The 11,739-nt window shown below is 33.0% G+C and overlaps 1 protein-coding gene across 1 annotated transcript in view; it reads left to right on the top strand.

Annotated features, from left to right (window-relative positions):
- The window catches only part of LOC106474139 (F-box/LRR-repeat protein 7-like), a 32,108-nt gene extending 24,940 nt beyond the window's left edge, over window positions 1-7,168 (top strand). The window contains exon 3 of the mRNA XM_013934828.2: window positions 4,173-7,168. Coding sequence (XP_013790282.1) covers window positions 4,173-4,933 — 761 coding nt within the window. The 3' untranslated portion in view covers window positions 4,934-7,168. The remainder of the gene's footprint in view (window positions 1-4,172) is intronic.
- Window positions 7,169-11,739: the final 4,571 nt, after the last annotated feature.

The following is an 11,739-nucleotide window of genomic DNA, read 5'->3' as shown; positions in this document are numbered from 1 at the left end:
AGATGACATTGTTAAGAAACGGTTAGTAAGGGTTAGTACTAAGATGACATTGTTACGAAACGGCGAGTAAGGGTTAGTACTAAGATGACATTGTTACGAAACGGCGAGTAAGGGTTAGTACTAAGATGACATTGTTACGAAACGGCGAGTAAGGGTTAGTACTAAGAAGACATTGTTACGAAACGGTGAGTAAGGGTTAGTACTAAGAAGACATTGTTACGAGACGGTTAGTAAGGGTTAGTACTAAGAAGACATTAAGAAACGTACTAAGTGAAATTATCACTTAAAACGAAAAAAAAAACTCGAATAACCAGCTGTTGTTGTTTTTTAATTCCACATAATTTGTTTATCTTTTCGTGATTAAAGAAACTAAAAATATGAATGATTTTCTTTTTGATAAATATTTGCATATTTAATACATGTCAGACGCTTTGGTATTTAGAAGAAACAAAAACACGCGTTACTACTTTGCTGTATGTACTTATTACGCTTGTTTTGAGTTCAAGTATCTCTCCAATATAAACCATCATTGCAGTTGTGAACTGTGCAGAACGATAAGTTCCAGTCAGACAACTCCAGAGGGTGGTCTAGACAGTATTTTCTTTTGGTACATTTTAACGATAGAAGCTTACAAGAAATATGTTACAAGTTTCGAAATGGAACAAGTTTAAGAAAGTAATCACATATTTTTGTAATTAGGTAGGTAGGGAAATAAAATACGAGACGAAAAAATCTAAACTTGAAAGGGAAACTAGGAATGAAGAGTGGCCTGGTGGTTAGGGCGCTCTACTTGTAATCTGTGGGTCGTGGGTTCGAATCCTCTTCACTGAACATGCTAGCCCTTTCAGCCGTGGGTGCGTTATAATATACGGTCAGTCCCACTATTCGTTGGCGGTGTTGACTAGCTGCCTTCCTCTTAACCTATTAGGGACGGCTAGCGCAGGTAGCTTTCGTGTACCTTGACGCGAAAATTCAAATCAAATAATGAAGAGAAGGTTAGTAAGGTAATTGGTACATGAGGAAGTAATAATTAATTGGTATACTTATTTCATATTGGAGTGGAATATTTTCATACTTCTTCCTTTACGTGCCCCCCCTCCGGTGGCAAATGGTAAGCTCGAGGGCCTATAATGTTAAAATTTGGGATTCGATCCCTGCGGTGGTGTCAGTACAAATACTCTAAACAAGGAAGACAAAGGTCTGCCTATCGAAAATGCTCTTGTGTTTGAATTCCTTGTGTATGTCTAACACTACATGATTTTTTTTTAGTATTCTGAATCATTGTATTAAAAATGGTTGGATTAATATATTCCTTAACATAACTTGTACTTGTATATTTAGCGTTCTTATAAATATATGAATTTCAATTTCATTATTTGTTTCATAAGATATTCGGCTTTCCTTTACGGTTTTTAGCCTTTGTTTCTTATCTTCATTTTTTCATCAGTTTTATTGTTGGGTGTACATTACTGGAAATACATAAACGATTGACTATAAATAAATTGAGGCAAGACAGATTTTTACTCAAGAGAAATTTATTAATATTATTAGTTGTAAGGCTTAAAATAATATATATTATTATTATTGAATGTTACTTTAATATTGTTAAGTTTTACGCTTAATAAGATTACTTAGCAGCTTATCCTTAATATACAATTTTGAGACTAACATAACTTTCACAAGCTGACTAACTATCATGATATTATTTAGATAAAGTGACCATAAGTATCATTAATAGCGGGATAACCCGCCAGATAATTTAACACATTCTAATTATTGTAGCTTTTAGTTTTCTTTTGTATTGATTTAAGGCATTAAGTATTTTATTTAAGTTTATTATACAGAAGAAAAGGCCTTGTTAATTCAGTTACTTTTTAGTTTTGATCAATATATTTAGCTTACTTTTATTAAAAAGTTTAATAATCCATAGATGGCGACCGTATCTCCAAGATGTATTTGTGTACCCATAGATCATAGTATTACCTATGTGCATACCAGAATACGTATCTAGTGAATTCCTGAGAATTTCATTGATGTATTAAAACTGTATATATATAGAGATTTCAGTTATTAATGATTAAAATATTTCACCACGAATCAAGATTGAAATAATTAAAAACTTATAAACAGCGTTCTGATAGTGTTACTGAGATGAACATTGATGATATTTTAATCATTAAGTAGCAAGCCCTAATAAATCAATTTAAAGTGGGTATTTCAGCTCATTTCACCCATATTTGTTCATCATGAATACTCTGCCTAAATTATCTATAAAAGTACTTTTTCATTGACAGCTTGTGTTGTAAATGGCACTACGAGCCATCGATCACAAATCACTGTTTATTTACGAGGCTGAAGTTGGCTTCTTTCACGCAAGCCATCAATTTTTTAAAGGCAAAATTACGTTATGATATTGACTTAAAATTATATATCAATAGAGAGAAAGGAAGATCCAAAACAAACGTCGACTGTTTTTCTTATTTTCCAAAACGGAATTTGTTTTTAGAAAAACATGACACGACACAGAAAAACGCTTCAAACAGTGGGTTTTGAACAATTAGCTGAAATATTTCGGGAGTTAATAAGTATTGGCCACTGATATATAAGTAGATCTCTACAGAGAAGAAATCCCTCTCTTACATTCAGATGTATTTATTCACAAACCTGTAAATATGGCACAACACCCAAAATAGGTAATGCGTTTAGAATTAATAGCTGGGATATTTCTGATTAATAAGCGTTAAGATATTAATTTCGAAAGCGCTTTGGTGTTGTAGTTTGTTGTTTTTTTATTGCGATTTTCCAGTTGTTGTTTTTTCTGCTCCTATCATTCTACATGTTTGGAATATTTCAAATGGTGTTATAATTTATTTTCAACGTGTATGGGAACATAACCTGCTTTCATTATAGGCCTTCGTATAAGAAGTTAGAGCGCGGCTTTTCGTGACTGTCCAGGGCCGAACTTTGTTGGAATCTAGGTTATTTTCGTGACAACCTCAATAACTAGAATTTCATTCTTATTTATGTACACGTTGCTGGCATAGTTACTTAAAATTAACATTAAAACAATTGTTTCATATTTTACAACGAAATTGTAGCCACTATGATCGTATTCGGCAAAGCAATAAGCTGCATGAATATGCTTGGATTAGGCCTAAATCATAATATAGGAACACGCTTTTGTTTGAACTTTTTAAGTGTAGTAAATAATGCTTTATTATAGTAATCAATAACGTATTATAATTGTTTATGTGATTTAGTATTAAAAGAACACGGTGATGGATTCAACAAGATAATCTTATTTCGGAATATACATAATCCATCTGCTGTTTTCTGCGAAAATAAGTTTAAAGTTGAAAAATAAAATGTAATATATATTTGCATATAAAATAGTTAAACAGAAGAAGAATGAAAATAGCTACAGGTAAACAACGAGAAGTGAATAATTGAAATTCGATAATTCAATAAATATTTATAGTTATCAAAGATTTAAATTACAACAATTATACATTCGCAGGCTATCTGTATTATGCAAGCAGTATTTTTATACTCCTGTACATATGGCGTCACTGTAGAATTATGTAAGTAAAAAAACAAAATAAACCAAAAACTCGGCAAAAGTTTATAATAGTTCAAAAAACGTTTTAAATTTCCAGAAATGAAGTCACTCGTGAGACTGTTTTAAACATAAATCTCATTTATTATAAAAGACAAAAAGTATTACTTATCGAGTGGAATAATGTAGAAGTAAAAACAACCAAGGACCAAAGTTGCCTCCGCCCTTCATAAATATTTCGTATTTTTAAAACCACTCCTTCGTAAGTCCGTATGTTTAATTGTTTGGTTAGGAAATTTCTTAATCTAGTAAATAATATATATTTACAATCAGTTGATGACTTGTAGCTATATTAACAGGTAAAACTTGTTTAGACATTTGAGTCTTTAAAACTCGAGTTACATGCGAAAAATTGTCGTCCGTTGTACGTATATATCAAAAATAACATAAATAGGTATAAATGGAGGTAAGTAATACCCTGTATTTTTGTATTGCTGTATAGCAGTACGTTAACTTATCACGAGCCTATTTTATTCGGGTGTAACTTTGTAAAGTGTCTCAACATTTTCAAGTTTTTTAATACTGTTCATCATTTATTTTATTTTTTACTCTTCAGGATGTTGTCATGTTACCAGTGTTGAGCCTCGTCAGACAACAGTACCTGTTCCAGAACCAGCTGGGTCTAAACCTGACTCCCTTCCAGTGTGTGTTCGTCAGTTGTATCTCCAGTACGTAGACCTTACCGACTGTCAAGCTTTGGAGGATTCTGGGCTGAAAGCGTTTGTCCGGAACTGTCCTCAGCTAACCCATCTTTTCCTTCGACGTTGTGTCCAGCTGACTGACGTGGCAGTCAAGTATATTGCTAGCTACTGTGTGATGCTACGGGAACTTAGTGTCAGCGACTGTTTACAAGTTACTGATTTCGGTCTTTATGAACTTGCCAAACTGGGACCTAACCTACGGTACCTCAGCGTGGCTAAATGTCACCAAGTCTCTGATGCCGGTGTCAAGCAAATAGCTCGCCACTGTTACAAGCTGCGCTATCTAAATGTTCGAGGCTGTGAAGCTGTGTCTGATGACAGTATGGAAGTATTGTCCAGAAGCTGCCCAAGGCTCCGGGCGCTAGACATCGGCAAGTGTGACGTCACAGACTACGGACTGAAGCTTTTGTCGGAGCACTGCCCGAACCTGAAGAAACTGAGCCTCAAGTCCTGCGACATGGTGACCGATAAAGGAGTCCGAGCTATCGCTTACTACTGTCGGGGTCTCCAGCAGCTGAACATCCAGGACTGCGCCATTACTGTGGAAGGTTACAGAATGGTGAAGAGATGTTGTAAACGTTGCATCATAGAACACACCAATCCGGGCTTTTATTGAAAACGGCATAAAGAAAATTCGGAAATATCCAGGGTTAACTAATGAGATTTTGGATCTGACTCTACAGTATATAATTATCAGAGTCTGCCAGTGTCATATATTGTAATATATAATCAATGTACATAACTTAGTACGTTCTATTCTTCGACTAACGTGGACGTTAAAATATTTTTTTACGAGTTTTGCCATTTCCAACTTCTCCACTTTAGAGCGGATAGATGATTTTATAAACATGTCACATTATCGTCCATAAGACCCCAAATTTAATAATTCATTTTTATGATAAGGATAAGTTGCCATTATATAAATGAAAATGAACGATACCAGTGAATTATTAAAAACGGCCCGTTTCCTTTAGTAAGGGTTTTTTTTTATCATGTTGAGCTAGAAATTTTACATACTATTAGTGCCAACGCCATGTCGTTCGTTTGTTACACTCACTATTTAGAAGACCCAGTACTATGGCTGTTGTTGTAGTACCATCACAGGAAAAAAAAGAATGTAATATAAATGTGTATCAACCACAATTTTTGGAATTAGTAATTCTAATTACTGGTTAAACCTTTTTATTTATTTATTTTTTGAAACAGTATAAAATCCACAGTCAGTGTGTAGGCCTAACCATACATAAGTATTTATAGTGTTTTCTCTGTCGGTCACAGGGCTAGCTAAGAATACGTGAAGAATTTCATTATGTAGCTAAAGTGTTCCTTTATTTGTACATGCACACCATTCATCATCACAGTCGAAATATAAAATGACGTTTTATAAAATATATATATAATATCTGAAGAAAATGAACTAAACTTGAAAGACAAACCTAAATCAGTAAATGGTAAGAGTTTCACGAAGTAGAGTATGTTACTTTATGTTTGCTCGGGGAAGGAGAGATTATCTGGTATAATTTATATAACTTACAAAATCAGGTAGACCAGTTGCCATAAATATTTGTTATAAAATAGAACTAATCTCTGGAATTTTATGTTGCATAAAGTTAAACATGACCAACGTAGTTTCTGTAACATGGAATATTAAAATCATGTTTGAAATAAGTGAAACAAATATCTATGTTTCATCCTCTCCAACAAGAATAACAACATATTAAGTTTGTGAACTTGCGCACACCATATTCAGAGCAGAAGTTAATTTTAAAAATCATAAGGGGGATACAATAATTCAAGCCCCATGTTAAAACTGATAAAACCAAGCAGAAACTTCTTATTTAAAATACTCAAACTAAGTAACTGATTTTCACAAATGTTTCAATAAAAGCCATGCTAAATACTCGTATACCTGCCAACCTGATTATAAATAATACTTTATTAAACTTGTATGAACAACAAGGGACAATTTGGTATTTCATGGCTGTCCCTGCACAAAGAGGGAGAAATTAAACTTGCCAATTGTTTTCAGGAAATCATCAATTTCAGTCTTAAGTTCTTATTAAGTGCAAGTCTCCACTACTACGAACAGTCATTTCTTTACCCGTGCTAATGAATGGGTTCCTGTTCACATTACATGTGTGATCCAAATAAAGGTTATTTTCCAAGTCATTCTGTAGTACCCCAATACAGCTGAAGACACCCAAATGTTTAATACCATCGGCAAACTTCACTAATTGCCTCTCAGGCAATGTCATTAATGCAAAGGCCCAGTCTCTGAGACTCTACGTTAGTAAAGGTCCAGTTTGACTGGACCAAATAAAACTAAAGGTTTTTTATTTCATCCAGCTACCTTTCAATACAATTAACTAATCTCTCCCTTAATCCCACTACTGTGATTTTATTGGCTAATCTTTTGCATAACAACTTATCAAAATTCTTTTGAAAATCTAAGTACACCAAATCCATTTCTTTTCCATCGTCCGGATAACAAGTAACATTCTCAACAAAATTTAACAGATTAGTAATACAAAATTTCTGTTTCTTAAATCCATGTTGGTTTGTTTTTATTATACAACATATGACTAAATGATATTACACAGCTTTTAAAACAGATTTTAAAACCGTTTTCTGCTAAAGTAATTCTAAGAACTCACGAGTGATAGAAACGGAGAATATGTTATATCAACCACACTACATCTGCTATATCTAGTGTTGAAGAGGCCTTTTGTTCAATACCAGGGCTAAAATAAACTGACCTATAATAACCAAGGATAGCTCTTTATGACACCTTTTTAAAAATACAAGCAGTATTTACAACTTATAATCCTGTCTATTAACCTGTAAAAAAAAAGACAGAGGTTCACATATCTGATGTCTTACCCCCTTTTAGAATCCTACAGAAAACACTGTCTGGTCCTTGTGTTTCAGTCTTTATACTTCATACCAAGGGATTAGTATCTATACAATTAAGGTCATTTCCCATAAAATACTTGGGAATACTGCTAATGTCATCTTCTGTAATAACAGAAAAGAGAAAACCACCTGAAAGTATTCAACAGAAACATCAGTATCCCTTAAAGGCTCAATATATGACTGTTATGGCTTGAAAGTTTTCTAATTGGTTACCCACCACATTTGAACCAGTTTAGCATAACATTTAACGGCAACAAGGGACCTGTTGGTACATCCACTAAACTATAAACTCGAAGCCATCCCTTATAATTCAAATATTTATCAATCCTTCCCTTGAATTTACTGTTTCCATCACATCCGAAGGCAACAAAGGCCAACCACCCTGGTTGAAAAATAAAACTATTAGCTGAAGATAACTCGAACCCTGCCAAATGTTATATTTGTGTCCCCATTAAATACAAAATAAGATAAGGTTTGAACACTCTAAATTCCCTTAATAGTCTTAAACACGTTGATCAGATCCCCTTTAACTATTACTTTTCAAGAGAAAACAATTTCAGAGAGATTTATTTGTCCTTTTTTGAGAACCTTTCTATCCCAAGTATCATCAAACTAGCCCTCCTCTGAACCATTTCCAACAATTCAATTTATTTTCTAAGTTAAGGAGTCCAAAACTGAACACACTACTTCAAATCTGCCCAAGAAAACACACCCAAAAGAACTGCATGCCTATTTCTAGCCCCATACCTCAAGCAGTGTTCTTTTTACTTTCTAAACAACTCTTTAGCTACAAAATGCACTACAAAAAGGTGCTCCTCAGCATCAACAACTAAACTGTTACGGTGTTCTATAGTTTCCTGTACTGGAAAGGAAACTCAACTTCTAGATTTAATGTACTCTCCATGAAAAAAACTTTATTATTGTATCAATGAGAGAGTTTGCCCACTATGTTAATCTGTTGATCGTCTCATTTCATTTCTAACTTGTTAAAAACAGTCATAGGTTGAAATCTGCCAGTGACTGGTACTTGAATGCTAATCAAACCTACCTCCATAGCTATAATGTTTTTTCTACTCCATATACCCACCACTTTTATTCTCACCATACCCCGTTTCCTCTCTTGCTTCCTTGGACACTGCTCTTAATCTGTTATTTTCTCCTCTAACAAACTAATCTTCCCAAACATTATCTCTACCCCTTAACCTAAAAAAAAAAAGGTCCATAAGTGAAGTGTACTGTATATTTCTGAGTCTCCTGAAAGTCATACAAGCCCACAATTCTCAAACATCTATCACACCCTATAAGTTGACTTATCCCTAAACACTTTCTAACCATAGTGAAGTTCTGCCAGTGTTAATTCTTTAACACCAATTTAGTCACCCAGTATTTGTAAATGTATCCATAATTAGACTATCTGTCACCCAGTATTTGTAAATGTATCCATAATTAGACTATATGATAATTTGTGGAATACATTATTGACAAATATAACACTAAAATCCCCTATCAGTAAATACTAATACTATTAATTACCAATACTACAGGTTTTATAGGTATGGATGGGCAGGATTCTTTACAGCAGGTGTCTGTGACTTGTTGGTGATAAATTTCAACAATAAACAACCAGCACACAGTCCACTTGTTTTAAATTAATATATTAAAACAAGTCAAATGTATATACAAATGTTCATTACATGCAGTTAATCACCACAGTTGAATCCAGAGCCTTAAATAATTCTCTTTTACATCAAAAGTCCACATAGACTGGTTCAATTACTTTAGAACACACATACAATTGACAAGATGAATTATTCTTCTCTACTCTGTTACTGCAATACAATCTGTGATTATTGTACTTTAAAAGTTGTCACTATATGCTCTTTATGGCTAAACTCATGATCATCCAGTCTACAGCTATCTCTGTCTATTTTTTATTTATTAATTTTTCAAGCTTTCTGGCTCTTTAAGGTCCATTATAAAATGTTTCTATTAAAACTAACACTTTTATGATATTTGTCTATTCCTTATACTGTTTCAATGCACATTTCATAATCTTCCTTTTAAGAAGCAAACATGATTATCATCACTATCAATAATTTGAAAATGCAACCCCAAATGGAAATACTGCATAAGTTGTTCACATGAACTCTAATGAACGTATTACCAAAGTAAAATTTGCAGCAAACTCCACACTGTATATCTATTGAAAGCTTGTGTTTCTTTTGTTAATTTTTTTTCCACAATTGGAAAATTAATCTACAAACATTTTTTCTCGGCATGACCACATATTTTGGTTAACTGCCACAGAACTAGCTACGCTTACCCGGAAAACATATTTTGGTTAACTGCCACAGAACTAGCTACGCTCACCCGGGAATAAATCAGAATTCATACTTTCCATCCATTCTGTATTGTCTCTATTTTAAATATTTTTTATTAAACTAAACATTCTAAATAAGACATTTTCTATTAATCTTGTATTTTACAACTCATACATACAACCATCTAGTGTTAACCAGTGCAACCTAGAAAAGCAAAACGAGGAACCTTAGCACTCTGTTATCCAATTGGATGAAACTTTTTCCAGATGTTTCTAGAATGTATTGCCTTCATGATAGGGACATTACTGTACTACCTATCATTCTTTATGCCAGTAATTCTCAAACGATAGGCAAATTTGTCAGAAAAATTCATATGTAGAAAAAGGACCTGAATGGTCTGTTTGAAATACATTTTTGAGTAGATAGGGCTGCAAAGATTTGAGATGTCTGAAACAGAGTCAACACCGAGAAAAAGTTTGGGAACTGCTGATTTAAGTACTGCATTATCATTTAATATACTGGTGCAAGGCACTTTCTACTTCTGTTATGAAAAAAATGGGAACTATGTATATGATCAGCATGACTAAGAAACAATTTGCAGTTTACTTTATAGTAACATTAAATTTTAATTTTATGCAAGACAAAACTTTCAAAGAAGTACCTGTAATATAATTAATGGACGAGCTCAAAAGTCAGTAAAAAAATATCTATAAATTTTGAAACATTTAAATAAATTTGTTTATGTATTCTTATTTATCCTCTGACTTAGAGTTATGTCTTTTATTTTTTAGATTATTACTTGATTTTTTTTTACTTTTACCTATACAAGAAAAGAAATGCATGAGATACAGTAATTTAATTTCATAAATATATATATGGTGAACAGTGTTTATAAGAGGACATCACAAATTTCTAAAGACTGTCTGGTTGAACAAAAAAAAAATATCAGACATAATATATACGATTATTCAAAATAACCTGCTTTGTAATATACTGAATTTTCTTGAATTCTTATTGTATTAAACTTCTTTCATGGCTTCTTTTTTATCTTTTCACAATACTTTGTTAAACAGCTGAAAAAAATCCAAACATGTAAGGCCACACAAAAAACAATTGTTTGGTTTACAGATTTTTTAACAAAAGATAATGAAACAGCAAGACCCCCCCTTTTGTCTAGTTCATGGATTATTATTTTTTATACTCACCTGTTTTAATAGAGCTTACACCTTCAAGTTCAAACAGATCAATATTATTTTTATTATACATTCTACATATTATAGACCTGGAGTCTATTAATTTTCCCTAGTGGTCAATTTTTTGGGGGAAATAGGGGTGGGGAGTTTTATGGTTTTTTCAACTGCATCAGGTTATCTATTGCACAAATTTTCTTTCACAAGAAGTGCAAGGCCACAGTATTTCTGGTCTTTTTACACCAAATTCTACATACTTAAAGCCAAATTTGGTATACAGTGACACTTGGGAAAATAAACTTACAGTTATGAAACTGCCAAATTCACCATCACGTACGATACATTACGTCTTGGCATCTAGTTGTTTGTCCCTGACCACCCTCCTTAACCTTGAATGAGCACAATAAAGAGTATACAGTTTTATCATCTTTCCAACTTAAACATGTGATAACATCTTTCATACTCATTACAATTTATGAGGATGTCATCTATCTGCTTGGTTACACCAGATATTCAGAGATTATAAAATATTATATGAAACTGGGTATGGGCAATGAAGATTTCTGGATTTGCAAGCAAAAAAAAATCTTCAAAATTGGAACTACAATTTCAACAGACAACTTTCCTTTTGGTGAGGCCTAAACATAACACACCATACACTCACTATGTAGTATTTAACGTTATAATGACACTGAAACAAGGAAGACAATAGTTACTTTGTGTGTGGAGATTGTAAGTTAACAAGTAATATACATTGGTACTGAAGCCGTGTTTGGTTTGGTTTTTAATCTGGAAAAAAATAATTTCTAGCATAACCAGTAAAAAATAACTGATCTTTTTTTACTGAAAATGATACAAGATATTAGAAGGAAATATTATCATATCTGACCTTTAATGTGCATATAACCTATACCAGTGTCATCATATCTGACCTTTAATGTGCATATAACCTATACCAGTGTCATCATATCTGACCTTTAATGTGCATATAACCTATA

This window comes from Limulus polyphemus, unplaced genomic scaffold (genome assembly GCF_000517525.1).
Source record: "Limulus polyphemus unplaced genomic scaffold, Limulus_polyphemus-2.1.2 Scaffold6868, whole genome shotgun sequence".
Taxonomy (NCBI): domain Eukaryota; kingdom Metazoa; phylum Arthropoda; class Merostomata; order Xiphosura; family Limulidae; genus Limulus; species Limulus polyphemus.
Note: the sequence above shows the minus strand (reverse complement) of the source record. Positions and strands in the feature narration are given on the sequence as shown.